The sequence below is a fragment of the Strix aluco genome, chromosome 16, assembly GCF_031877795.1.
Source record: "Strix aluco isolate bStrAlu1 chromosome 16, bStrAlu1.hap1, whole genome shotgun sequence".
NCBI classification, from domain to species: Eukaryota; Metazoa; Chordata; class Aves; order Strigiformes; family Strigidae; genus Strix; species Strix aluco.
Genome location: NC_133946.1, coordinates 12,538,848 through 12,566,506, shown reverse-complemented (window position 1 = coordinate 12,566,506; position 27,659 = coordinate 12,538,848). Strand labels below are relative to the sequence as shown.

At 64.2% G+C, this 27,659-nt stretch overlaps 3 protein-coding genes across 5 annotated transcripts; 1 reads left to right on the top strand and 2 right to left on the bottom strand.

The window, feature by feature from the left end:
• The first annotated feature begins 100 nt into the window (after nucleotides 1-100).
• On the top strand, nucleotides 101-2,626 carry MED19 (mediator complex subunit 19). The gene is made up of 5 exons (XM_074842615.1): nucleotides 101-303; nucleotides 765-1,021; nucleotides 1,123-1,219; nucleotides 1,310-1,404; nucleotides 1,556-2,626. The coding sequence occupies exons 1-5, from the start codon at nucleotides 105-107 to the stop codon at nucleotides 1,622-1,624; spliced, it is 717 nt and encodes a 238-aa protein (XP_074698716.1). The 5' UTR covers nucleotides 101-104; the 3' UTR covers nucleotides 1,625-2,626.
• Nucleotides 2,524-24,453, bottom strand: ZDHHC5 (zDHHC palmitoyltransferase 5). 3 transcript variants are annotated; one of them, XM_074842612.1, is made up of 13 exons: nucleotides 24,325-24,406; nucleotides 21,072-21,174; nucleotides 16,303-17,623; nucleotides 8,826-8,947; nucleotides 8,243-8,400; nucleotides 7,972-8,144; nucleotides 7,757-7,859; nucleotides 7,167-7,258; nucleotides 6,929-7,061; nucleotides 6,382-6,505; nucleotides 5,380-5,492; nucleotides 4,344-5,224; nucleotides 2,524-4,026 (listed from the first exon to the last, which is right to left on the bottom strand). In XM_074842612.1, exons 3-13 carry the CDS (start codon nucleotides 16,404-16,406, stop codon nucleotides 3,861-3,863), a joined length of 2,169 nt encoding a protein of 722 aa, XP_074698713.1. In that variant the 5' UTR covers nucleotides 16,407-17,623; nucleotides 21,072-21,174; nucleotides 24,325-24,406; the 3' UTR covers nucleotides 2,524-3,860. The 3 variants fall into 3 exon arrangements, with proteins under 3 accessions (XP_074698713.1, XP_074698714.1, XP_074698712.1); XM_074842613.1 differs by lacking the exon at nucleotides 21,072-21,174 and having other exon boundaries at nucleotides 6,857-7,061; nucleotides 24,325-24,453; XM_074842611.1 differs by lacking the exon at nucleotides 21,072-21,174 and having other exon boundaries at nucleotides 24,325-24,453.
• Nucleotides 24,454-24,790: 337 nt separating this feature from the next.
• Nucleotides 24,791-27,515, bottom strand: CLP1 (cleavage factor polyribonucleotide kinase subunit 1). Its single transcript, XM_074841955.1, has 2 exons — nucleotides 26,802-27,515; nucleotides 24,791-25,598 (listed from the first exon to the last, which is right to left on the bottom strand). Exons 1-2 carry the CDS (start codon nucleotides 27,405-27,407, stop codon nucleotides 24,927-24,929), a joined length of 1,278 nt encoding a protein of 425 aa, XP_074698056.1. The 5' UTR covers nucleotides 27,408-27,515; the 3' UTR covers nucleotides 24,791-24,926.
• Between the last annotated feature and the right edge of the window lie 144 nt (nucleotides 27,516-27,659).

Below are 27,659 nucleotides of genomic sequence, written 5' to 3'. Positions count from 1 at the left end.
CGGGACTGAGTCTCCCTTAGCAACGGGGGCAGTGGGCGTGGCCTGTGTGGCGCTCGGCTAATCGCGGCGGGGCGGGACGGCCCCGCGCGGGGCACGCCGGGAAGATGGAGAATTTCTCGGCGCTGTTCGGCGGGGCCGAGCCGCCGCCCGCCGCCGCCGCCGCCGCCGCCCTGGGCTTCGGGCCCGCCAAGGCGCCGGGCGCTGGGGCCGCGCCGCCCCCCGCCGCCGCCGCGCCGCCGCCGGGCGAGGACGCGGCCCGCAAGGCCGCCGGCGGCCCCTTCTACCTGCTGCGGGAGCTGCCAGGTGCGGGGCGGGGCCGCAGCGCGGGGGGCGGGCGTCTCGCTCAGCCAATCGGCGCGGCGGAGCTGGGCCGCGGCGGTAACTGGCGGCGCGGCGGGCCAATGAAGAGAGGGGATGGTGGGCGGGGAGGCGTGAACTGACGGCGCGGCAGGCCAATGACCGTGCAGGGGGCGGAACTAAGCAGCTCGCTGTCGAGTGGGGAAATGAGGCCTTGGGGGGGGGCCTGACCGGGGAGCGGGGGGTCCCCGGGGCCGGGAGAGCGAGGCTGGGGGGTCCCGGTGCTGGGGGCGGGGAGGAGATCGAGACTGGGGGGGTCGCCGGGGGGGGTGGGGAGCACGGCCGGGGTGTCGCGGTGCCCGGGGAGTGGGGTGGGGGGTCCCCAGTGCTGGGGCGGGGGCGGGGAGCGGGGCGGGGGCCCCTCTGGGCGGCAGCACCCCCCCATCTCCTGCCCGCGGCGGGCGCAGGCACCACGGAGCTGACAGGCAGCACCAACCTGATCACGCACTACAACCTGGAGCACGCCTACAACAAGTTCTGCGGCAAGAAGGTGAAGGAGAAGCTCAGCAACTTCCTCCCCGACCTGCCCGGCATGATCGACCTGCCCGGCTCCCATGACAACAGCAGCCTGCGCTCCCTCATCGAGAAGCCCCCCATCTGCGGCAGCTCCTTCACCCCCCTCACCGGCACCATGCTGACCGGCTTCCGCCTCCACGCCGGCCCGGTGAGCGCGGGGCTGCGAGCGGGGGGGCGGCTGCTGGGGCTGGAGGCAGCGGGGCAGGAGGGGCCCGGCCTGGCCTGACCAGCCCCGTCTGCTCTCCGCAGCTGCCCGAGCAGTGCCGGCTGATGCACATCCAGCCGCCCAAGAAGAAGAACAAGCACAAGCACAAGCAGAGCCGCACCCAGGATCCCGTCCCCCCAGGTGAGGGGCTGCGCCTCGCTGCCGCAGCCGCCCCCTCTTCCATCCCACGCTGGAGGATGCTCCGCTCATCCAGTGCTCTCATTTCTCCAGAAACCCCCTCGGACTCCGACCACAAGAAGAAAAAGAAGAAAAAAGAGGAGGATCCAGAACGGAAGAGGAAGAAGAAAGAGAAGAAGAAAAAGAAGGTGGGTGAGGAGAGCTGGGGTCCAGCCCAGCCTGTGCCCACCCGTGAGCGTGGCCCAGGTGGCAGCAGGGCCCAGAGCCAGCAAGCGGCCGTTCCCCGGGGGTGCTGCTGTCACGCAGGTCTCACGAGACGTGTCTGTGCTTCCTCCACAGAACCGGCACAGCCCGGAGCACCCGGGGGTGGGCAGCTCCCAGGCCAGCAGCAGCAGCAGTTTGCGGTGAGGCCGCGCCGGCGCCGCCCCGGGGATCCCCCAGCCGACGGGAACGGCCCTGACTGACCTGGGAGGGACTCGTCCCTCCTGCAGCGCTCGGCAGGGGGGCTCGGGCTGGCCTGCGCCCCCCCCAGCAGAGAGGACACCCCCGTAGCCCCCCACTTGCGTTGTGCAGCCAGCTGGGACCAGGGGACACAGACCCTGCTGGCACTGGCATCGCCGACCTTGGCTTTTATACCAAAACCACCCTGTGCTTCGGGGTCTCTCTTTTTTAGTCACCTTTTAATTAAAGTCTCTGCTCCAAGGAGGGGTTGGTGGCAGCGGCTGCTGTGACCCTCAGCCGTCACAGCGAGGACACAGGGCGTGCGGGGTCGGTGCTGCCCCAACGCACTGTGGCCTGGGGTGGAAGATCGTGGCTGAGCTCCTGCCCCAGCTCTCAGCCTGTCTCCCCCCTCTCCTGCCTGGGCAGGGCTGGGGGGGCTCCTGCCTTGGCTTTGGCAGCTGGGCTGGGGGGCTCTGTGCTCCCCTGCCCCTCCCAGGCCTGGCGAGGACTGGAGTGACCCTGGAGAGGCACCGCGTCCCCGCAGGAGCTCCGGCAGCAGCCATGGCATGACGCCAACGTCCTCCTTTGGTGCCAGCGTCTCCTGCAGGATCCCCAGCCTCACCGGCTCCTGTGACACCTTCCCCAGAGCCGCTTTCCTCATGCCCTGAGAAAACCTTACCTTCCGTGGGAGTAGGGCTTTCCCAAAAGCACCCTGAGGAGGTGCCTCCCCAAAACGGGACCACAGGCTCAGCTCTCCTCGGGCCCTTGGGAGGAAGGGGGGAAGGCCGAGACCCTGAAGGACAGGAGCCCTCCAGGGGCTCCTTCGTTCCTGGACGCTAAACAAAGCACACGCATGCCCGCCGGGGTGGCTCATTAAATATCCTTTTATTCCTCGTTTTTAAAATGGCTAATAATAATAAAAAAACAATGGTGTGGCTCTGCAGAGGCCACGGGAGAGATATTGCCGTAGAGAAAGAGTCAAGTAGTGCCTGAAGTTTTGTGGGCCCCTGCGTGGGGTGGTTGGCCCAGGCAGGGGCGGGGGATGGGGAGCACTGGGCTCCTTGGCTGCATTTTTGTTTTTGGCATGTGATGAGAAAATATTGCTTTATGGGGATGTGCCCTGCTGGCCTTCCTCTTCCCCAAACGGAAATAAAAACAACCACGTGACAGCGAGAAAACCCTATCAGACCCATTTAAAAAAAACAACAACCCAAACCCAACAAAAACAGCCCCCCCCCACCCACCTCCACCAACACAAACCCTGGGGAAACATAAAAAGAGCAAAAACCGCAGGTGGGGAAAGGCTGGAGCCTGCGAGCATTTCTCCTTGCCAGCCAGCGCCCACCGCGCCAGCTGGCGGTTGGGTTTGGGGGTGTGCGGGGAGGGGTCTGCCCCTCGGCCCTTCCTCCTGCACGGGCTGCTGCGGCCCCAGGAGGGAGGACTGGAGGCTGGAGGCTTCTCAAGCAAAGAACCGGGGAGGGGAGCGTCCTCGGCTGGAAGCACCTCGGTCTTTGGCGGGGGGACAGGGCACCCCAGGGGGGCACCTGCCATCCCACGGCCCTGCCGGCCCCACTTCAGAGCAGGGGGAGTAGCACCAGGCACCCGCCCCAGCTTGTTCCGGGAACGCGGGGGGCAGCCCCGGCCCCACATCCCTCCTTCAGGGACGGGGACGAGGCGGGGGCCCAGGCCCTGGGCAGGGAACGGGTAGTTTCTTCCTCTCTCTGGGTAAGATATATAATTTCTGCTTTTTTTTTTTTAATATTTATATTTATATATATAGATATTTATATATACACACACCTGGTAACTCAGAAAGAGAAAAAAAATAGAATCCGTAACAATAATAATAAAAAAAAGTATTCTGGTTTAAAAACAATCCATTCCTACCACGCTAGGCGAGCGATTGATTGCACAAGGCCCACAAGTGGCTGGCCCAGCCGAGATGGTGCCGGGGCGCGCGGCTGCAGGACACGGCCCCCCCCGGCCCCGCGCCTGGCCGGGGCGGCTGCCGGCGGCAGTCCTCGGCGGGCAGGGGGGGTGTCAGCCCCCCAGGTCCCGGGAGGGGTGGAGAAAGAGAGAAGCAGAGGGGGCCGCGGGCCCGTTTCCCCCCAATCCGGCTCTCGCTGGAGTCTGCAGAGCGTCCGGCCGCAGAACGTCCCTCGGGGCGGGCGGGGAGGAGGCGGGGGGCGAGCGGCTCTGCCCCTCATACCGAGATCTCGTAGGTGGTACCCCCCACGCCAGAGACCTTCTTGACGCCTCCACGCGTGGGGCTGCTGAGTGGCACCGGCCCCGGGCCCGGGGGGGCCGAGCCCAGGCTCTTGGGCTGCCCGTTGGACTTGCTGTAGGCTGTTCTCATCTGTACCTCGTCCCTGGGGAGGGAAGGACGGACGGACACGGCGTGAGGTGGGGAGGGAGTGGGGTGCCGCGGGGCTGCTGTCACCCCTGGGAGAGACCCTGGCTGCCAGCACAGCCCTGGCCCTGCCCCCCGCCGGCCCCCCCGTGCCGCTCCAGCTCCCTGAGAGGCCCGGGGGGTGGCCCAGGGGCACCCGCTCTGTTCGGGGGGGGGGGGGGGGGGGTGTGTGTTGGTTCCCTCACCCCTCTCCAGGCTACAGGGGCGTTTTGCTGCCCCCAGGAGCTGGTGCGGAGGAACGAGGTGGGGGACAACAGGTGCTGGGCAGGTACTTACTTTGGCGCCAGTAAGGGCTGCAAGGCCACCTCCTCCGTCTCGGGGACGCTGGCCTGAGACGCTGGTTTTTGGCTGCTGTAAGACACGGATTTGCCCAGGTGGGGGGCGGCGGGTTGGTCGGGGGAGCCCAGGGAGCGCACCCGGAGCGCGTGGGGGGGCTCGGGCTTGCCGAAGCGGGGAGGGGCTGGGCGGGTGAGTGGGTTCTTGCCCAGGGGCGAGCGCTTCGAATCGTCCGAGGAGGAGCTGGTGCGGGGGGCGTTGCTGGAGCCCGGCGTCGACTGGAGACCCGAGTCCGCCAGCCCCGCGTCCTCCTCCCTGCCCGTGGCCGGCGGCTGCTGCAGCAGCTTCTCCCGCTCCTGGATGGAGGCCACAATGTGGCGGGAGAGATTGTCATAGCGCACGGGCGAGGGCTCACGGGGCGGCGCGTGCTTGGGGGAGACGGCGCCGGCGAAGCGGCCGTGCAGGTCGGTCTCTCTCTGCTGGGCGATGCGGGCCGAGAGGAAGGGTGAGGTGTAACCCACCGGCGGGTCGGGCTCCGGGCCCGCCTGCACCGACTCGAAGTCAGGGCTGTCGGAGGGCGTCAACAGGCTGTCGTACGACAGGCTGCCGTTGCGCGTCTGGTTCACCAGGCTCTTGTAGGAGGTGGAGGTGGTGCCCTCGGAGCGGATGGACTGGAGGTGGCCCATCTCGAAGCCCGTGCCCTGGGCCGACTTGAGGCTGGAGGAGCGGGAGCCGCTGGAGAGTGGGTCGAAGTGGAAGCTCTTGCCGAAGGTGGGTGAGCGGAAGCTCTCAGGCTCCAGGCTCGGCTCCGAGCGGTAGTTGGGCTGGCGGCTGCTCTCGCAGATGGAGTTGGGCTCCTTCAGGCTGTTCACTCGGCTCAGCTGAGGGGCAGAGACGCAGCCGTCACCCACAGAAAGACAGAGCCCCCCTGCAAGGCTCCCAGGGCCCACCCCAGAGCCTCCTCCAAGTGGGGGCATCCCCTCGAGGCCGGGCTCCCCCCTTGCCAGGCTGGGGGCAGCGGCAGGCACGGCCTTACCTTGGCGCTGGTGGAGTGGGGCAGAGCTGCCGAGCTGCTGCTGCTGCTGTAGCCGGGCCGGTACTTGTACATGGTGGGCGTTGGGGGGCTGTCCTTGCCTAGCAGGCTGCTGTCTGTGGGTGGGAAGAGAGGAGAGAAGGGGGCTCAGACGCGGCGGCTGGCTGGGGCTGCGCAGGGGCAGGAACACGGCGCAGAGCCCTGCCCTCCCTTCCCAAGAACCGGCTCTGAGCCTGGGGCGGACAGACCGGGGAGGCGGACAGAGGGACGGGCTGGAGGAGAGGCGCACGGGGGCGGACGAAACAGAGCGGGATGGGAAACGAGTCCCCGAGGTGATGTTTGGGGCTGGCACTTCCACGGCCCCGACTGAGCCACACGCCGGGGTGGGCACCGCAGGAGGCAGTGGCGGGGGCGGGCGCTTCACGGAGCCGCTGGCCACCCCCCGTGTGCCGCAGCCCTTCTCCAGGCGGCCCCAGAGAGCTGCGGGGAGCTGCTGCTTCCGAGCTCTGCCCTTCACAGCCCACCTCTCTCGCCAAGCCCTCGCAGGCGGCTCCGAGCACCGCTTCGCCGGCGCGCAGGGGAGCGGGGAAAGCGACTGCGCCGGCCGCCGCAAATGTGCTCTCTGCTGCCGCGCCGGGCCTGCCACTCCTTCGCCTCCTTCGTCCCGGCGACGCTCCCGCGCCTGCCCGCGGCACGCAGCCCGCCAGCTGGCCCGTCGCAGGCCTCCACGGCTCGCAGCGGCTCTGGACAAGCCCCACACTGGCTCGGCTCGGCCTCCTGCTCCTCTCCAACGGAGCAGAGCTGGCTATGAGCGTCCCGCAGGCTTCTCCGAGTGCGAGGGGCCGCGTGTACCAGCCCAGAAACGCGGGCACGTCCTGCCCCGCAGCGCGGTGGTGCCGATGTGCTTCGGGCCTGCCCTGCAGCCTGTTCCGCCTATGGCCCTGGCTCCTGGTCTGCCTGGTGCAGCCCTGGGCTCCCTCTGGGGACCCTGCACACCTTCCTTACCCTCATTGGTGGCCAGGGTTAAGTGTGTCCTCAGGCCCGTGTAGCGGCTGAGGTCTGGCTTAGGTGGGGGGGGCGGTTCGGCGTCAGCAGACTGGCTCTCCGTCACCTCCAGGCTTCCTTTGGACTGCAGAGACAAAGCGCAGAGGGAGGGTCAGAGGGTGCCAAGGCCTCCCCTTGGCAGGCAGGGAGTGGGCACCGGTGTTACAGGGGCTCTCGCTGCCTCCCGGGCCATCCAACATGCTGAGCGCTTGAAGGCGGCACGTGCCTCCGGTGCCGGGAAGTGCTGAGGAAGGGGGAGCTCTGAATGACGCTGTGAGGGGGAAGGACGGGGTGGGGAAGGGCAACGGAGGGGGCAGAGCCTCATGCGGTTGCTGCCGCACGGGAGGGACAAGGTTTCTGTTCCATGGGGACACAGAACAGGATGACACGGAGGGGGACGGGCAACGTGACAAGGCTCACTCGGTTCTTTACTCACGGATGCAGGCTCGCACCCCTGGGCTCCACGGAGGGCCCCAACGCAGGGAACGCTAATCCCCGCCTTCCTCACCTTCGTCCTCTTCAGCTCTGTCTGGATACCGTTGTCCATGATCTTGACCGTGATCTGACCGTCCGACACCTCGGGCCGCAAGAAGGGGGGTCGCACCAGCACCGTCTGCTCGGCCTTCGGGCGCCCGAGGTACCTGTGGAGAGCGGCAGGAGGAGGGTCAAGGCCCAGAGCTCGGGATGGGGCAGTCTGCCAGGGGGTTGCAGGGTGGCGGGGCACCACCGCGCTGTGCCGGGCTCACCTGGGGGCCGGGGAGCTGCAGAGGACCCGGCTGACGTTCTTACAGCAACCGTTGGTGAAGGGGTTGACACCCCCGCGGAATTTGCCCGTCACCTGCGGGACGAGGAGCGTCACAGCATACCGGGGTGGGCAGGGACCTCGGGAGGGCTCCGGGCAGCATTTGTCCAGCTCACTCGTGACCATCTCCAAGGAGATACTTGGAGGTACTCCCCCTTTTCCAGGTCCCCGTTCCAGCGTTCAACTACCCTCGAGGGGAAAAAGCCTTTCCCCGATGTCTCACTGGAAGTTGCCTTGTTTCAGGGCATGCCCGTCGCTTCTCACCTGCCCGAGAAGAGCCGCCCCGGCTCCATCCTCTCCCCAGCCCCCCCGAGGAGCAGCAGTGAAGATCCCCCATCCCCAGGCTGTGCAGACGAGGTGCTCCCAGCCTCCCCCCCACAGGGACAGCCTGTGCTCTAGCCCCCAGGCAGCTCAGTGCCCTTCCCGTGCCTCGATCCAGCCTGTCCACCTCTGTCTTTTCCCGGGGAGCCCCAAAACGTCTCCAGACATGGCCTGGTAGGGGCCGGCAGCCCCACAGCAGCCCCGCAGACATACCTGTTCGTTGGTAGTACGGCCTCTCGCCACGAGCACCACGTGGAACCCCGTAAGGCCCGCGACAGGAATGAAGAACAAGCCGGCCACGCACATCACCACCATGCTGTCAGCAGCCAGCTAAGGAAGAGCCGCCGCCCTGCTCCGCCCCACTCTGTCCCCAGCCCCGCCAACGCCCTCCCGCCTCGGCCCCGCTGCTGCAGCCTGGCAGAGGATACGTGACGGCCATGCGGACACCAGAGAGCTCCTCCACCTGGTAGAGGACGTAGAGCAGGCCGAAACCGAACACTCCCATGATGTGCGTGGTGAGCGACAGCAGGAAGAGGAAGAAGTAACGGTAATTGCGCCGCCCGATGCAGTTGTTGACCCAGGGGCAGTGATGGTCAAACTCCTGTCGGTGGGGAGAAGAGACGGTGAGGGGCTTGGCAGCCTGCGCCAGGTTAAATCTACATGGAAACGAAGAGGCACCGAGACCCGGTGGTTCCTCACCTCCACACAGTTGTCGCAGACACTGCAGTGGGAGCAGCGCGGTGGCCGGTAGAAGCGGCAGGTCGCGCACCACTTCATGCGCACCTGAATGCCCTTGATCTCCACCGTCTTGTAGAGCGGAGCTCGGAAGTCGTCCTCCTTGTCCTCGTCCTCCTCAGCTGATGGGAAAGCCCAGCGCAGCCAGGTGTCAGGGTGCGGGGGGAGGCGATGCCAGGGCCCAGCTGCCCTCCCGCCCCGGGGGTGCCCAGCATCGCCCTCCTCTGTCACGATCTCGCCAGGCACAGGGACCAGCCTGGGACCCCCAAATACAGGTCGAGGAGGGGGGGCTCTCCCAGGCCCTGCCCCATAACCAGGACACCCGCCTGAGCCGCAGGTACCCGATACGGGGTGCAGGACTTACGCTGCTTCCCCCACCTGGTCCTGCAGGCTGGACCCAGGGCTACCATCCCCGTGGTGTCACCACCCAGGCAGGGTGAGGAGGGCTCTCCTCGAGCCTCGTGGGATCAGTGGATCCTCCACCTCGGAGGAAGGGTGGAAGGAGGTAGCTGTACCCCAGACACTTCCCAAGCAGAGCCAGACTCACCTCGCGGGAATATGCCTGGGTCCATGAAGGTGGCCATGCTGAAGTTGGCCAGCACGAAGAGGAAGACGACGGCATTGTAGACAGGAATGACTGGGGAGACGTACAGACTGAGCCCCGGGCACCTGCGGGCACGGGACAGTGAGACATGCTGGCCCCCTTCCACAGGCCACCGCTCCGCGCTGCCCCCCCGCATCACCCCGGGCAGGCGTCACCGGGCTCCAACAGAGCCCTCGGGGCGAGCAAGGGCCGAGCAGGTGCTGACCCCCGCCCTGAGCCCCATAGCCAGACCCACGAGCCGTTCCTGCTGTCCTCAGCGGTGGCCTGGCTGGGACGTCCACGTTCCCCGCTCTCGGGCTGTATTTCCAGGCTCCTGCCCAGGCAGGCAGCTGTGGAGGTTCCCTGCCACCAACTCTTCCTTTCACTCCCACCCAGTGCCCTCCACACCTAAACCGGAGCTGCACCCAGGCCAGCCTGACCTCAGGAGTGCTCAGCCCCCCTCCGCAGACCAGCCTAACCCAGCCCCGGGGGAGCGCTCCGGTAAACCAGAGAGCAAACCCACCGCTCGCCTCTCACGCCCACAGTCCCATGGGTGCTGCCAGCGCAGGACCCTGCTGCCACAGGGACCCCATCACCGCCCTGCTCCTCTGAAGGGCTCAGGGGGGGGCACAGCAGGGGAATCGCCACCAGGCGGGCAGGCTCAGGGCAGCAGGCTTCCCCCTCAGAGGCGCCAGCGTAATACCCTAATCTGCTTTGCTGCTGGGATTTTAATCCCGCAGATCTAGGGCAGCATCTGTCCCTCTCTTCCCCCCGCAGCGGTAAGTGCAGATGGATTTAGGCAGCCGGGGCGGGGAGGGGCAGAGCACAGGGCAGGGTGACGTGTGGTGCCAGCGCTGCCAGCACCCACGGCCCCGAGCAGGTAGAGGCGAAGGGGCAGGCGCCCTCTGTCCCCTCCTCTGCCACCGCCCGCTGTGATGCAGCTGGGGGACAGGGCGAGGCCCCCCCCCCGTCCTTGTCACTGCAGCCCTCGGAGTCTGCTCTGACTGGAAACAAACCCTTGGCCCAGGGCTCTGCCCCCAGTTCAGCCCAGTCCGTGGGGCGGAGTGAGGGGACAGGGACTGGGGTGGTGGCAGGCGGAGGAGCTGCCACCAGGCAAGCAGCAGGTGGGGGAGGAGCCGGGTCCAGGCTGGAGAAGCGGGCACACACACCGGCAGCAGAGGGCGAGGCGGGCATGGCTCCATGCCCTGGCCCTTCCTGCAGCCCGAGAAGGCGGGAGGCAGCAGCGGGACCTGCCCTCTGCTGGCCAAGGACATGGCCATCCCTGTCCAGAGGAGAGCAGGAGGACAAACCCCCTCGACTTTACAAGACCTCCTCCTCCTCCTTGCACCTCCACCCTCAGCAGCCCCTCCAGGCCCCAGCCCCTCACACCAGACCAGGGCTGCACCTGCAAACTTCTCCAAAACCTCTTCCACACCCCACCCCGTCCCTCCACGCTGCCCAGGAGCCCCCGAGTGCCTCGCTGGGGTGGGAGCCTCGCCCTCCCGGCACCTTGGGCGATGCCTCCCCACCTCTACCTATCTGGGGCAGCATCTCCCGGCATTTCACCAAGAGCTCCCCTCCGGGGCCGGGAGCGGCTCCTGGACAACGCGCACGGCACCGGCCGTGCCGGCTCTGCCTCCCAAGGCAGCCGGTCCCTGCTGGAAGCCAGCCAGGCGGATCCTCCGCAGCGCACAGCTGAGATGGGCCCTCTCCAATCTGTGCCCCAAAACCCTCGGAGAGCAGCTTGGAGAGGAACAGCGCGTACACGACGAGGCCAAGACCTGAGCAAGGAAAGAACACGGTAGCCACGTCGAGCCCAGCACGACCGGCACCACTGGAAGCCACGCCAGGAGCGTGGAGCTCACACCGAGCCCGGCTTCCTCTTCCCCTTCCCCTGCCACGGGCAGGCTGTGCCCACGGAACAGCACCGGCAAGAAACGTTCAAGTGGTTTAAGTGGTTTGCAGAAAACGAAGGTGAGAAAGTCTCCCAGTCTCACAGAGAGCAAACTGGTATTTGCAGCGGGGCAGGCTGGCAGGGCAGGGAGCACCCAAAGGAGAGCTGGGCAAGGGGCAACCGCCTGCTCCCCACAGCTCCCAGTGCCGGGGCCTTGCCAGCAGCGCGGTCTCAAGATCCTCGAGTGTCCCCACAGGGCTGCTCTCTGCCCTCCCAGCACAGCACAGCCCTTTGGAGGGGTGTTTCTCTCCTCTCCTGCCCTGGTTACTGGACACGGGCAGCGCCAAGGGGAAGGTGGCCGCTCATAATGTCACTGTGCCCCAAGGAGGGCAGAGCCAAGTGCCCCACGTCACTGAGCCGAGCACCCCGATGCCAGGAGCCTCCCCGGCTCCGCTCTCAGCCCCACTCTTACGAGCAGCAGAGGAAAGACTGCCGGAGGAAAAGCGGCAGGAGATGAGCCCTGAAGGTAGGAAAAGCCCTTCCAGAAATCCCGAGCAAGGAGCTCCTCTCTAGGAAGGGAAATGCCAGCCCAAATCTTTGCTTGAAAGGGATGGAGGGGAGCCAGGGCGACCCACGGCACGCCAGCCATCCCTGCGCAAGGGAAATGCCAACAGCAAGGCTGAGCCAAACAGGCAGCCCAGGTCCTCGAAAGACAGACCCTGGCAAGGCAGGAGAAAGACAGCGCTGCCTCAGCGAAGGCCGGCGCAGAGGAAAAGCTCTGGGGCAGGCAGAGAGGGAAGGACTGGCCTTCTGGGGTGAAGGGAACACCTCTTCCATCACCTCCCAGGAGGGAGAAGCACAGCTCCCGGGGCAGGTCCCCGGCGCGAGACAGACCAACCCTTCAGCCCCAGACACCTTGGCACCGAGGAGGACGCAGCCATGGCCCTGAGAGGCCGACCAGTGATCAGAGCGGATCAAATGGAGGAGACCTGCCCGGGGACCTGGATCCCCCGCCAGTGCAGCTCTGCTCTGGGGCCGTGTGTTCAGCCGCAGACGGGGTAGAGGCCTCGTGGCTGCGCGGCCACCAAGCCCAGCCTCCAGGGTGGCCGCAAACCCTGTGGCCAGACCCCGATTACTCTGAGTGCCAACCTGCCAGCCGGACGCCGCAGGGGGATGAAAGATCGAACTTGGGCCTTCAGAAAGGAGAACTGATGGGAGAAGCTGGTGTGGTGCCTCGGGGCCAGCTTACAACTCCCGTCCCTACCAGGTCTTGCCAGCTGCATGCCACCAGCCAGGCAGGCTGCTCCGACTTCACACCCTCCACAACTGGCCAGGGATGCAAAGCCACCCCAGGGTGGGATTTCCCAGGCCAGGGCAAGCAGAACGCCCTCCCCAGAGACCTTGTAAGCTGCGGAGGGTGGCCCCAGGGTCGCAAGCACAATGCCAGGGGTCTCCCAAGCATGGCAGCCCACTGCCTGCCGCCCGCTCTGCTCCCAGGGACCCCACCGTGCCGTGGGAGGGAAGCAGGAATCCTCACGACACACAAACCATACGTTACTCAAACCAAACCGCCCGCTGGCGTCCATGGCCCCAAAGCCAGGGGAGTCGCCTCCCCGAGATCAGCCCCACCCCGTGGGAGGGAACACAGGGAGCAAAGGTGGCTGCCGAGCCCCGAGGGGACACCTCCTTATCAGAAGCACTGACACCGACCTGTTCCTGCCTTTTACTCTTGAAGACGGAGAGCACGGGGTTCCCAGGGGCAGCCGGGCGTCCACAGGGGAGGAGGAGGAGGGAGGCTGCTCGTCATCGTGGCCACGCATGTCCCGGGCAGAGAACTCACCAGGTTCCCTCTCCGGATCGGGATGCCGAGCACGCCCATCGCTGGGAGAGCTGTCGAGACTTGTCTCTGGCAGCACATGAGAGAAATCGGGGAACCTCGGGCAAACTGAGTCACATCTGGATGCGAGACGGGCTGCTTGCCACTAGTCATACCAGGAGAAGCCCGTCACTCCCCAGCCTGGCTTCCCCTGCCCTGCGCAGGCCTGGAGCCACCCGCGGCCCCTCGTCCCCTGCCCTTTCCCGGGAGAAAGCCGCCCCACCCCGCCTGCACCCCTGGACTCCGACCCGAGGCCGTGCCAGGGCCGGGCTCACCTCGCCGACCTCACGGCCCCTCCAGCTCTCGCCGGCCGCTGCACACACAACCCCCGCTCACCGCCACGGTGGCGCAGGTCTGGGTCCAGCCAGAGGCACCGCGGGCTGCAGGGACGGCTGCCTCCCACCCCAGCGTCCCCATCCTCACCTCCCTGTCCTCTCCCTCGCCAGTGCTGGGGGAGGCGAGAGCTCCTTCCCCAAACAGCCTTCCCAGCTGCGAGGGTGGCTGGAGAAGTCAGGGATAGAGGTTTTACAGACAGATTCACCCGACTGCAAGAAAGTTTATACTTTGCAGGCTTTTATACAGCCCCAAAAGCCACGTGGAGCCGTGGCCATGGGTGAGAGTTGAGGCCAAAGGAGGAGACCGAGAGAGCCTCTGTCCAGAAAGCCCCCGCCAAGGTGTTCCCCACCTCCTGGGGGAGTGAGAGGCCAAGCACCGACTGCACGAGGAGCAGGGACCAGCACAGGCCAGCGGGGAGACGCAGGACTGGACAAACTGACCCCACGGGGGAATTTCAGTCCTAAAGGAGCACCTGTTTGAGACCCCAGCAAGTCAGAGACCCCCTCTCCTTCTGGAGGGAGGACGGGGGCATCCCCACTCCCTCCAGCACGATTGGCCTCAGCAAATTTCAACTGCCACGTGTTCTGCAGCATCTCCTAATTAAATTAATCAATTAAATAGAGTTCTTGGCCCAGAGATACAAAACCTGGGCCAGTGGGGATGGACCAAAAGGCGTCCAGCAGATACGCTAGAAATAACACAATTGGAGTCGTTCAAGAGAGCTGGGCTGAGCCCCGGCGGCTCTCCGCCCAGGGTCAGCCCCACAGGAGGTGTCCCGGCACCTCCCCACCGCACAACTCCCCTTCCACTTCCCAAAGGACGAGCTCTAGGTCCAGCTGGGACAGCGTAACCCTCCCGAGCGGGTCTGCGGCAGGCACTGTGGATGGGGGCTGGCATCCCGCTCGCCTCTTTGGCCAGGTGTGGAGGGGGGGCTCCACACTCCGCAGGGAAGCGGCCGTGCGGGCAGGAGGCAAAGCTCGCCGTGGGTCCGTACGTCCTTCCACCCCACCCTGGCAGCCCAGTGGGAGCTGCCCCAAGAGAACTGTAAGGCCGGGGAGTAACGCAATTCCCTCCCTGCCGAACAACCCGTGTGAAAGTGCGCTGCGCTCTGCCGCTCTGCTCGAGATTTAATTTGATGTTCTAAAGTAGGTTAAATAACATCTACTGACCTACAATTAAAGCGACCCTGCCCAGGTGTTCCTGTTCTGAACAAACCTGCTCCGCGGCGACAGCTCCCGGCTCGGCCTCACGCCGCAGCTGACAAGCGGCTGCTATCAGCCAGCCCGGGGCCAGGGGCTCGGCCACAGCTGGCAGGACGGGGTTTGGGGGGTAGGGCCGCCCTGCTATTGACCCCCAAAGCGCAGCCGGCTGTGACCAAGTGGAGGCACGCCTGTCCCCCTAAGTCACGGTGCGTCACGTGCTCGGAGGACATTGCCCGCTCCCTCCTCTTCTCCTTCATCCCCCTGAAGTGGGAGCACAGAGTCAACGACTGCTGCGAGCGTCTGACGGCCCGGAGCTGGCAGCAACGTGTGGCTGCAGAGCGCCGGGTGTCGGGTGGGGGGACTGCTGCTGAGCGACACCACCAGCTGCCTCCTGCTCTGTCCTTTACTCCTCAAATTACTCTTTTATTGCCCGGTTGTTGCCAGGCGTTAAAGCCGCGGTGACCTTCCAGCCGTTGGACGGCTCCATCCCAGGGAGTGGCAGCAGCCATCCCGTCCGGGCCCTTTGCCTCCTGCTGCCCCGCCAGCCCAGCCCCGGCATAAAACCCTCGCCAGGGTACAAGGAAAGGTGACCCCCAAGAGCAAAATCGGCAGAGGGAGCGGCTCCCCAGGAGCAGGGGGTGCACCTCCCTCTCCGCCCGGCCAGGAGCCTGCCAGGAGCAGCTGGCAGCGAAGAGAAATGGTCAAACAGGGAGAAAGGGAGCTGGGCTAATCCCCAGCCTCGAGGATGAAACCGATGGATGGGCGAGGGATGGAAGGATGGGGCGAGGGACCGAGGGACGGGGCGAGGCTCAAAGAGGCAAATCAGAGCTGAGAGCAGCCGCCTGGCCAGCCTGCCTGAGGGGATGCAGGCAGCAGTCACCCCCTGCCCTCCTCCCCGCTGCCTGGGATGGCGGCTGCTGCTGCACCCCCAGCCCGGCAGTCGGCACATCTCCAGACTGCTCTGACAATCCTAAACCCTTTGCACGGAGCCACCATCCAGCCCTCCGTGCTATGAGCACAAGAACACTGGTCTCACCATCAGATCTCTCTGCTGTCCCCCCAGACACCCCCCCTCAGACCCCGACCCCAGGAACATGCTGCAGGATTTGGCAGCCAGTCCCGGTGCCGTGCTCCAGGGTTCCTGCCTGGCACACGCGTGTCTCGGCTGCGGCCGCTCGAGCGGGGAGCGCAGGCAGCTCCCTGCCAGGGGCTCACCGCCGGCTGGGCAGCCTCCACTGCACCCCGAGGTCCTGCCTCCGCCCGCCACCGACCCAGAACCGGCTCAGCTCGGCCCCAAGCGAGCGTTAATAAGCTATTTATCACCCAGGGAGGGAAAATGTTAACGTGAGCAGCAGCCCTACCCTTCTCCCAGCCCGGGCAGATCCCTACGGTACAGCCTGGCCCTCTCCAGCAGCACCTGGTACCATTTTACACCCTAGTTTCCCCCATCGGCTCCAAAGCCAACGCAGGTGTCTGCCTCAGGCCCTGGTGACCCGCCGGCAGGCACCTCCTTCGGGTCTTCTCCAGAGAGACCAAACCCTCGTCTCCTCAGGGCAAGGCTGACGCCAACAGCAGCAAGAGCCACGCAGGGGTCAGAGTACTTCTCCTTGAACTTTCTTTTGTAGCTCACAAATCAGTTACGAAACTCTAAAAATAACACAGAGCCCGCCCCAGTCCACCAAACCACTTCACTTAGCTCCAAAGGAGAAAATTATCTATGCCATTTTCCACCTACAGGTCACAAACTAATTCCCAGCCTGGCTGATTTGCGAGAGAGTTGCCAGCGAGCCGAGCGAGTTGTGCAAACACCCGAAGAGAGGGGAGGAGCGGCTGCCAGGAACCGGAGCTGAGCGGTGGCAGGGTGCCTCACTGGGATCCTCTGCGCCCCGCTTCCTTGGCTCACCCCACGGGAAAACTGAGCGGAACGGGGCCAGCCAAGGCTGAACTGCTCCGACGGACCACAGGGCTACTCCACCGTCCATCCCGCAGCACCCAGGGCACGACATCCCGCCTGTAGCCCGGCAAGAAGTCGCAGCTCCTCTGCCCCCCAAACCTCGCAGCACCACGGAGGGGGCTGGGTCCCCGGGCCTCCCCTCACCCTCCCCGCTCTTTGGCTGCGTCGTTGGGACTCACGTGAAGGCAAAGAAGAGGGTGGTGGCTCCCACTAGGAAGATGGCAGCAGCTGAGACCGGGACGTATTTGCTGGGTTTGAATCTCTTTCCGGATGCTGCTGGCATGTTGGAGCTGTGGTGGGGGATCCGCCCCGCAGCATAGCCCAGGCCCAGCGGGACTCGGAGCGAGACGAGAAGGGGAGGGGAGAGGGACGGGGGCAAACCGCTACCCAGCCTCGGCGCTTGCTCCCAGGGCGGGCTCTGACCCGGGCCGACAGTCCGGAGAAGTCCAGGGCGGCCTCAGGAGCGCAGGGCCCTGGAGAGGAGTCCAGCCTACGCTCTGCCCCGCAAGGGTTCGCGGGTAAGGAGGTTTAAAAACATTAAAAATTCAGAACAGAGAATGGGATTTGGATTTAAACTGCTGAGAGCCTTTACGAACTTCCCTCGGTCGGGCAACAGCCCACAGAAAGCAGGTCCCCCACGGCTGGCAGCAGCAGCCAGCTCCAAGGGAAGGGATGGCTCGGGGTGCCAGGCGAGAGGCTGGACACACCTTCCCCTCCAGCCAGCACCCCGCGGGAGAGCGAGACACTGGGAAACTTCTTGCAAAAAAGCCACGCCGGGAGTCTCAAGGAAGCCACTTCTCCTTTTTTAATCTGCCCTCTGATGTGCTGCAGCCCCCTCCGGTCGCTGTGCGGGAAGAGGGGGGTTGTCTCGCAAGCAATCTGCTGTGCTTCCTTCTCCTCCTCCTCCTCCCCCTCGCTGGAGGGGGTCACAGAACACTCTCCCTGATTTCACCGGGATCCAGGACCGGCTGGCTGGTGGTGGCTGTTTAATTTTATTTATTTCTCTCTTGACTGTTAAAGCCGAGGAACAGCTGGTGCAAGGTTGAGCTGTAAATCCTTTCTTTGCAAGGGGGGCGGGAGGGGAAGGTCCAGCAGATTGTGTGTTTTTGTCCTCTTCCTACTTGCTCCTTTCTCCTGACCCCACGGGCCTTTCCACGGGCTCAGTATCCACTCGGTGGTTGGGAATTGACAGGAATTTCATAAATCTTCTCTGCAGCAACCATTTCCAAGCAGCGCAGGGTAGGTTAACGGAGAGGTCTGGAGGGGAGCTTTCAGGGAGTGCTTTTACAACCCCAGAAGACAGCTGATGGTGAAACCGGTGCTGAATGTGTCTGTCTCACCCATGGCCCGAGCGGTGTGGGGGAAGATCTCAGTTTGTTTCAAATGGCTCCATTTTTTCCTCCCCTTCCTTTGCTAAAATTTTTCTTCATTAATCCATTCGTCTTTTAAAAAAACTACATAAAATCATTAAAACTTGACATCTGGTACGCCACACCTCACCTAGAAAAATAAAAAATAAAAAATTAACAAGGCAAGAGAAGAGACACAGTCATGTAAAAATACTCACTGAAATGACACCGAGTGCCCCAGGACACCGAGCAGGCGATTAGTGGAAGATGGAAACAGTGCCTGGTAGATTTAAAACCCTGTTGGCAAGTCCCCACCAGCAAGATGCCGATCTCCAGGCCCAGCTCTGACACAGACTGATGCCGTAGCCCTGGGCCTATCCCCCAACATCCCTTTCCACATCTGCAAGGCTGGAGCAATGCCCACCCCGCGGAGGCTGCGATGAGCCAAGGGAGCCCAGCCCCAGCCCGCTGTCTCCCCTCCCACCTCCAGGCCCAGCAGCATCTGCTGCAGGGGAAGCCAAGCCACCTAACCCGCCTGAGACCACCTGGGAAATCCACACTGAGCCCCAAAAAAGATGAGGGAACCTGCAACTTCTTGCCCAGCTCCTTTCTGCAGTGACAGCTCGAGTCCGAACGCCTGCTGAGGGGAAGGGGCTGCTCAGAGGCTGGGGGCTGCAGGAGGAAGAGACAGACCAGACCCCCATCCCCTTCCTGGCGGGCAGGAGAAGGCAGAAGCCCGCGGAACACACCAGCCCCTTGACCAGAAGAGGCACTCACAGCTGCCTACTAGGTAGCCCCAACTGTTTTTGGGTGCCCTGCGAACGTGCCACCTTGGCTGGTCACGAGGACGCGGGAGGGAGCGCCACGGGGTACAGAAAACCAAACCTTTCTGGACATGGAAGGAGGAGGCACCAACTCGCCCCAGACTCCAAATGCCTGACAGCCCGTCGGGGACGAGCTACACACGGAGTATATTGCACCAGCTACTACTGCTACAGCACTGCTCCTGGTTTGTCACCCCTCCTCTGCTCCGCTGCCTCCCTGTTTCGTGGCCAGGCCTCCCTTGCACTGCAGGTCCAAGGACAGAGCCCTAACGACTCCTTTGCCTTCTCCTTCCAGTTTTCTCTTCTTCTGCCTCAAAATTTTTGTTCTTCAGGGTGGACAGGCAAATATCTAGAGCTGACTAAACACTCACGAAGGTTGAGAGAACTGCGGCACAAAATTAAAGGCATATTTAATGACAAGAATATATTACAATTAAATCGGTTCAGTCACAAAACAAGGCGTCAGACACTCTGGCTGACTAATGAAGGAACCGCTCCCACTGCGGAGCGGCTCTTCCTTTGCAGAAACGAAGCTCAACTTCTCCAACCAAGTTTTTTTCACCCTTGTGACCGAGGGGAAACACTGGTCTGGTGGTTGTGTGCTGGCCGGGGAAAGCTCTGGTTTCACCTGGTAGCAGCTCTTGACCGTGGTGAGTTTAAGAGTAACGCCAGAGAAAACGGTGGTTTTCTGCAGCAGCTCCCCGGCCATGCTCTACCCCCCGCCAGACACCGAGCTCCGAGGAGACGGAGCACAAGCCCCAGCACACACAATTTGGGGCAAAGCCCACACTATTTGGGGCAAAGCCCGACATCCCACAGAGATGAGCCCCACCGTGCCGTCACCGGGGGGAAGCGCTCGTCGTCCGAGCTGGCTGCTGCTGCGGTGCGGGCGGACAGCAATTCTAGGGATAGGTTACTCGGAAGTTTAAAGATGACATCACTGCTAATTACTTTAGCAGAAGCAATCTGCTAACACGCTGGTCTGCTGTAACAGAACACCCCAGCCCTTTGAAAGGCTCCGCTGTGAAAACAAAGCCACACCTCAAACTCAAACAGATACTGCCGAATTGAAGTTTTTTCCTGCGATATTCCTCCCCCGGAGACCTTCTCCACCCCTCTCCTCTCACAGCACAGTCGGTGTGTGCTCCTCCATTGGGTCCTGCCTCAGCTCCCACCTGGAGATGAGCTCAAGCGCTCCAGCCCCTCACATGGGGCGACCCGGCACACGGCGCCTTCGCAAAGGTCGGCGTGCCCCCTGGGCTCAGCGCAGAACGTGCACCGGGCAGCTCCTCATCGCATCAGGAACGTACGAGTCGAGATAATCGCTCATGGGACAGTCTACCTGAAAGAGCACCGTGTGTGGGGGAGAAATCTCCAGCGCTGTCATTAGCGAGACACAACGCAAATACAATCCCTGGCTCCCTGCCACCTGTGCCCAAGAACAACTCCACAACTCACCAAACCTCCAAAAGGCTGTGGAGCCCATCCTGCCCGGCTCCCTGAGCCCCCCTGCAGCTTGGGGATGCCCCCTCAAGCCCCACGGAGCCCCTCCATCACCTGTCAGCCCTGCGGCCGAGGCCACCCGCCCCGGAAAGGCCCGGGCAGCCGGTGGCGGGGAGGCACAGCTGCTGCCCCCCCCGAGCGCGGGACACCCGCATGCCCTGGCCCCCAGCGCAGGTCCTGACTTCCCGTGGGTGGGAACAGGGCACAGCCAGGCCACGGCAGCCGGCGAGGGTGCAGCACGGCAGGGCGTGCCGGGATCTCTGCTCTGCCACCTCCAAGGCACCTTCTCCTCTCCTCTCCGTGCTGAGCTCCGTGGCTTACCTCACCCTGACTGTCCTTGTCATTTACCCTGGCGTGCAGGAGAAACACAGGCAAAACCCACCGATTTCCCACAGATTACGCTGATTTAGGCCACGTTCACACCGATCCTCCCAAAACCACGCTTCCCTCCCTAGCCTTCCTCTTCTGCAGCCCTGCAACCTGTCTGCCTCTGGCCTATCAACGCCTCCTTTCCCTCTGCCTTCTTTCCAAACCCTTTGTCTCTCTGGCCACTCACACACTTCCCGGCTCAAAAGAGTCCCCAGCTCATCTCGCTCACCTGAAGCTTATATGGGCTCCGATCCCGCCTCCGGCTCCTTTCCCTCTGCCGCTTCCAGCCCAGCAACTCCTCCCTTCCAGCTTCTCCAGACCTGCCCCCAGCTCAGCCCTGCTCCGTCATCCCCCAATCAGACTGAGCCTGTGTCACCGGTGACTCCCCTTTCCCTCTCCCTTGGGAATTCCACCTGTTTTTCCAATCCCAGCACCCCTTTTTCAGAGTATTTTCCCAGCTCTCCTCAGCCACCTCCAGAGCACTCCTCCCCAGTCTCAAGGGTTTGCCCCCACTCATACAAGGGGCTGCTTCTATTTCCCCTCATCTCCATATCTGGGGACTTCCTTTAATTTTTAATTCCTTCCCTCCAGACATTTGCGAGTGCGACTGCTGCCACCTTCCATTTCTTTCACTCTGAGTCTCCTCTTCTTCAGTTAAGGCCCTGTAAAGTCGCACTCTAATTTCCTCTTCTTCCAGCACTTGCTTCTTGAAGCCCTGCACTCCTCCTCTCCTTCCTACTGCGCTCTCCACCCTGCTTTGCTCCGGCTGCCACAAGCCCTCTTTTCTCACCGTCTTCTCTAACATCTACCCAGACACAGCCTGAAGAGTTGGGTGCTTTGTGGCTCAATCTTTCCAAAGCATCAGACAGGACACGAAAACACGCTTCACCGGGCTCTCCCCACCTTTGCTGGGTTGGGGAAAACACGTGTAACCAGCTCACAACATTCCCTTCCTTATTTCAGTCGCTGTCGATAACCACTGCAGCTCCTCGACGCGCTCCTACCCCTGGAAGGAGGAAACATGCACATCAACATTACAAGCTTCCCTTAAACGCGGCGCCCTTCATCACCGCCTGGGGACAGGAGCGCAATGGCACGGCGAGGAGAGAGTTCACTCTCCGTTGCTGGTTCCTAAACATGCGTCGCTTCACTGCGGTTCGCAGCTACCTACCTGCCCCAAAGCCACCGGGTTTCGCGGCGTGGGTCAGACAGACAAGCAATTCCTTCCACGTGAGGCAACTCCCAGGCAGGGCAGACCCAGGATCACACACATACAGGATGTGCTTTACCTGTTCCTGCTGTGCTTTGATTAACTACACCCGGGAGTCATGCAGAGGAGCCCGTTCCAGAGCTTGCTGCTGGCCTCGGCACCCCCAACCTCCCACCACTGAGCCCAAGCAAGAACGGCAGCCCGAGGTCAAGGGCTCCCTTCTTCTCCCTCCACAGGCTCTCTGCTCTCATCTACCGCAGAGATTTAAGCCTCTAAAAACCAGCAGAGAGAGCAAAAGTGTTCAAATCTGCCAGGCAGCAGCACAGCTGAACCAGAGTAAACGTCCTGCACTGGAGACCACCAGCACGAGACCACCACCCCTCTCTGCCACCCTCCCCATCCTCCAGCACGGAGAGGTACCCTGAGATGGGAAACAGGCTCCAGCCAGCACCCCTTTGCCACAGGGGGTGCCTGCAATCACAGGACCCAGCCAGCGAGAAGTCAAAGGATTTTTTTAGCCCAGAAAACAGGACTGGACACCAACTGCCAAGATGCAAACTGCAAACTAAAATGCAAAGCCGTCACGGGGAAAGTAAACGCCGAGACTCCCTCCACAACACGAAGCAGCGGGGTCTCCCCCTGGAAGACAATTTTCTTATCGCCTGTGCCACAGTAATACAGAGCTCAGGCCTTGCTGAGCTCTGCGCTGTACATAAATAGGAGTCCCTGCCTCAAAGAGACGATTTGGTGACACTTCCCTGCTTTTAGTTCAAAAGGAAGATGCACAGCCACACGTAGCAGACGCTTCTGCTCTGGGGGGAAGTTTGGAAGCCAGAAAAGGCCTCTGTGGCCATCCCCAGGCTTCAAGTGAAACGGCCCGCATCTCACAACTGCGTTCCTCTGCAGCTAGACGTACACGTTTTTTAAGGAGAATAAGATACAGAAAATGGACAAATATTTTACTGCAGACAACAGCTAGGAGGCTGGCATCCACTCGGTGCTTATCTCCTGGCCTGGCTTACACCACTCCCATCCTCCTTCCTCCGCCCGTCTCGCTGGTTTACACAGGATTAGCCCCATTTTACGGGCAAAGCAGGGAAGAACAACGTCTCATCCATCGCAGCCGCGTCACAGTGAGCGAGGAACAAATCCAGCCTCTTGCCTTTGCATTATGAGACGCAACAGTTGGCAACGGAAACAACGGGCACAGCGACAGACGTCAACGTCAAACAGGCCTCTGACACAGGAGCTAAAGGTCTCCCCTTGGGCCCCGCCAGCTCCACCCAATTCCCACCTTCTCCGTCTCCAGTCGAGGCTTGAACCTCAGAAACCAACAGGAATAAAGCGCTCTGCTAAAGAACAACCGCTGCCTCGGCCGGAGGTAGCGAAGGTGATAATTAGATTAAGCCCGCTAAGACACTCTAAGATCAACTCTCCTCGTTTTGATCTAGATAAGGCTCTAGTTGTACTTTATCCCCCCCCCTCCCCCCCAAAAATCAGTAGCACCTAGTACAGAGAAGGCTGCTTCTCTAAACACCCAAATTCAGATCCATGCCCGAGCAAAAGCTGGCCGACCCGGGGCAAACCCCTTCCAGGGAGCCCCCGGGAGGAACGCGAGAGCAGCCGACCACCTCCCGAATCAGCGAGATGAACGCGGGCGCAACGCCAGGGTTTTATCTCATCCCGGGGAGGTGCGACCAAATACACAGATGCAATAAATTGAGATTTGCACACCTCGTGTTTAGAATTTGGGACTTCTGAGGAGAAAAGTCAGGTTGAACACCTGCCAACGCAATCCATTACACTGCCAAAACCCGGGAACACAACGCGGAAACGTGCTTTGAGGAGGAATCAGGCTCTGCACGTGTGGGACAGGACTCTGCCCAGAGAGCGGGGCTTTAACTTCTGCTCCTCGTCAGACCACAAGAGTCAAAGCGCGTACACTCAGACGCCAGGCTTCCAAAAAACAAAGATATTAACATTTTGGCAGAGGCACCGGGGGCAGTCCCAGGTACGGGTGAGCAAATGTGTCCATGTGAACGTTCCGTACGGGAGGCCAGGGCCGCCCGGGCAGGAGGGAGCCGCACACTGCCTGGTGCTGCCTGTCCCCGAGCCGGGCTGCGGGGAGGCGGCGGCGCTGGGACGGAGCCCCGCTGGGGCACGGGAGGGAGCCCCGTCGGGGTGTGCTTACGCCCCACTCGCAGGCAGCAGCGGCCCGTACCCTCAGGCCCGGCTCTCCCCTCCCAGCCCTGCCCCACCGCCCCCGCCGCTCGCCCTCAGCTGCCCCCGGCCTCGGGCAACGTCCAGCCCGGCCCGGAGAGGCTCCTCGGAAGGGACGGGCGCGGGAGGGGGGTTTCGGCGAGGAGAAGGGGCCCAGCGGAGGAAGACCGGGCAGGGGGGGCAGGGGGAAGCGGAGCTGCCGTCCAGGAGGTGACGGGGCCACTGGGCAGGGCCGGGCTACGGGAGATCAGGGCGGGCAGGGCCGGCCGTGCGGGACGGCGCGGCGGGGACACCCCAGGGCCGGGCCAGGCCCGCGGGGGTGCTCGTGGGCCGAACCCTTCCTCCGCGGGGCGGGCCGGGAAGGGGCCGGTCCCCGCGGCCGCGGCCCCGCCGGGGTGCCGGGGTCGCGGGCAGGAGGCTCGCCGCCGGGGTCCCGGGGCGAGCACAGCGCGGGGGGAAACCGGGACACGGCCCGAGCGGCGCACGGGGGCGGCGGCACACGGGAGGCCTGCGGCGGGCGGGCGGGGGCGGCAGCAGCCAGGCCCCGGGGAGGGGCGCGGGAGACCGGCCGGCTGAGGAGGGGCGGGGAGGGGGCGGCCGGGCCTGCGCGGCCGAGCCGGTGCCCGCGGGAGGAGGAGGATGAGGAGGGGTGGGGGGAAGAGGGGGCGGCGGCGGCAGGACCGGAGGGGGGGTTGGGGGGGGGGCGTCTCGGCCCACGCGACTCACCAGCGGCGGGCGGGAGGCCGCGAGCGCGCGACCAACGCTCCCGGGCACGAACCGTCGCCGCGCTCGGCGGCTCCGCACAACGTCACGGCCGCGCCTGCGCACCGCCCGTCGGCCGCGCGCGCCCCCGCCGCCGCTCCCCATTGGCCGCCGCGCCGGGCACCGCCCGGCAGGGCCGAGGCGCATGCGCGCGGGGCGTGCGGCGGGGCGGGGCCGGCGGCGCGCAGGCGGCTCCGCGGCGGGGAAGGGCGCATGCGCAGAACGTACCACCGCGGGGAGGCGGGGGGAGCACGCGGCGCCGCGCACGGCGGGGCACCCGCGGAGGCGCCCCGGGACCGGCACCCCCCCGTCCCAGCCCAGGTCTGGGGCCGAGCCCCTCGCCGCGGCCCGGCTTCCGCCGCCCCCTCCCCAGAAGGTTGCCCAGCCCCGGGCCCCCCACCCCGCGCTGGGCAGACACCCACCCACCAGCAAAAGGCTTCGAGATTTAATAACAAACGGTACAAAAAGTATAAAACCGAAGAGCGGGGCCAAGGCCGGCGAGCGCAAGGGACCCCCCCGGGGGAAGAGGAGGAGGGGGGCGGGCGGGAGGAAGGCCTGCTGCCCCGCTACTTGAGGTCCATGAAGCGGATGTCCATGATGAGGAGGAAGTTCTTGGGCAGGGGCCGAGGAGCCGGCGAGAGGACGGTGAAGACCTGTCGCTCCAGGTCGACGCCGGTGACGACGATGAAACCGGCCACGCTGGTCTCGGAGATGTTGTCGTCGGGGCTGTCGGCGGTGCTGACGCTGAGGAGGTGGTGCACCATGTCCCGCCCCGGCGTCACCGGCACCAGCTTCAGCTGGTTGTCCTCCTGCGACATGCCCAGGGGCAGGCAGGAGTCTGGGATGGTGGGAGCCCCCACCTTGTAGATCTTGACGTCGGAGAACTTGACGTCGAAGGCGTGAGGGTAGAAGCAGCCCCGGAAGCCGTAGAAATACTCCCGGATGCGGTCGTCTCGGCACTCCCGGCGGAAGTCCTTGGAGCGCTCCACCACCCCGCCGGACTTGGGGAGCAGGACGGTGCGCACAAAGTGGGGCAGGTCCCTCTTCAGCTCGTTGTAGAGCCGCTCCTGGTCCAGCACCACCACCACGTCCACCTCGAAGGCGGAGGCGGCGTGCACCAGTGCCTGGTAGCCCGAGCCCTTCACCCAGCCGCAGGTGTTGATGACGCAGCCGCTGACCGAGGCGCGGCGGTTCACCTCACAACGCTGGTTGAAGACATCGGCCAGGCGGGATGTGATCTGCGGGGGGAGACGGGGCGGAGGTATCAGGGCAGGGAGAGCTTTCTGGGGGCACCCACCTCCCCAAACCTTAGCTGGCCCCCTCCAACGCCATCCCCACCCCCTTCAATACCCCCAGGGCCTCGGTTCCCACAGCAGCGCTACGCTGGCACCGACTGGGCGAGAAGCCGAGGGGAGGGGGCGGGCAGTCCCTGCAGGGCATCAGAAGGGCAGGAGGCCAACGAGCCAGGCTCTGTCCCGCTCCTCTGGGACATGGCCACCCTCTGTACTGTCCCTAATGCACTCGGTTATTGACTGCTGTGGCACAGGAGCAACGCCCAGCTCCCGGGCAGCCACCTCTCTCCTCCCTGCCCTCCACCGATAGCCACAAAGGGACGATTTGCCATGCAGGAGACCAAAGCCATTCCTAAAATGTGTTACGAGCACTCAAGGCTGCTCAACTACGGCAGGAGAGCTGCCTTCCTGTCCCGTGGGCTGCCAGGACAAGGCCAGCACAGGGCTGTGGTGGCCTTCAGCGACATAGCAGCCTCTGTCACCAAACAGCAGCGGTGGGAGGACCCTGGGGATTCGCATCAGCTTTTTGGGCATCTTCAGGTTTTTCCTGGGCTCCTTTCCACCTGGAGTTCCATAAGCAGAGAAAACAGGCTGCGGGCAGCAGGGAGGAGGTCCCTGCAGGGGAGGGACACTGTGCGGTGATGGCCACCACGCTCTGGCTAACGCCAGCTCCACAGGAGAGCGATCACACCATGCCCACGGCTGCGCTCTGCTCCCCTGTCACCTAACAAACCCCACGGGCTGTGCTGGCCCGGTGTGACCTGTGGCTCTGGCTTCGCTTGCTGCAGCCAGCCACGACTCACAGCCTGCAAAGGGCCTGGCACGGGGCTCATGGGCAGCAACAAGCTCAGTTGTGGTGCCTCAGCTCCTCCTCTCCAGGATGAAGAGCTTCTACCCTCCTCAGGAGGCTCCTCCAGCCCTGCCACCGTCTCCGTCACGCCTCTCCTCTCACCACCCCGACCCTCCCTGCGTCTCTGTTGAGCTGCAGTGCCCAGAAGCGGGCACGGTGCTCAGGACCGGGACGTGCCGCAGTCTTACACAGCAGCAAAAGCCACGGGACAGTCCCTGGTGGGCAGGAAGCAATGGAACCCGGCTTCAAACTGGGCCCATCCCCAGGGCGAGACCCCCCCTGGGGCTCCCCACACTCACCTTGTTGTAGAGCTTGATGTTGGTGCCGGGCGTGGTGGAGCCAAAGTGGTAGACGAGCGGGGCCTGGAGGGAGAAGCCCTCCTCCACGTCGGCTGGCCGCTCGATGTAGAGAGCGCCCATGGTGCCGGGGATGGAGACGGAGCCCTGGCCCACGTCCAGCTCCACGAAGGTGGGCCGGCGGCCCAGCCGCACCGCGTAGTTCAGCAGCAGGCGGCACACGGTCGACTTACCCACGTCGGTGGGTCCCACCACCATGACGCGGGGCCCGCGCTCGTCCTCCCGCTCCGCCTGCCGCCGCATCTGCTCCAGCGCCGTGTGGGTGTTGAGGTAGAGCAGCATGGGGGTGTCCTTGGAGACGTAGGCCACCTCGGTGCGGCCGCTGAGCTGCACGGTGCAGCCGTGCCAGGTGAAGACGGCCACCTTGGCGCCAGCATCGAAGCTGAACTTCTTATTGCGGGTGAGCTCGGTGCCGAAGACCTCGGCCATGCCAGTGAGCAGCTCCAGCTGCACCGTCTGCGAGGCCTCCACCTCGAACCGCAGCTCCGTCTCCCGCTCCAGCTCGAACTTGGCCACCTGTTTCTTCTCCTCGCCGCCGTCGTCCGCCATGACGCGATGCCGAGCCTCGCCTGCCCGCTGCGGGGTGGGCGGCCGAGCCGAGCCGAGGCGCCCCCCGAGGCCGCCGGGCCCTGCCCCCCGCCCGCCGGAGGGTCCCCAGGCCCTCCCCACCCTCCCCCTCAGTCACCTACCGGGGTCGCCGCGCTTCCGGCCGGCGAGGCTGCGCCGGAAGTGACGTCAGAGCGGCGCGCCGGGCGCGCTGGGAGGTGCGGCGAGGGTTGCCATGGCAGCGGCGCGGGGCCG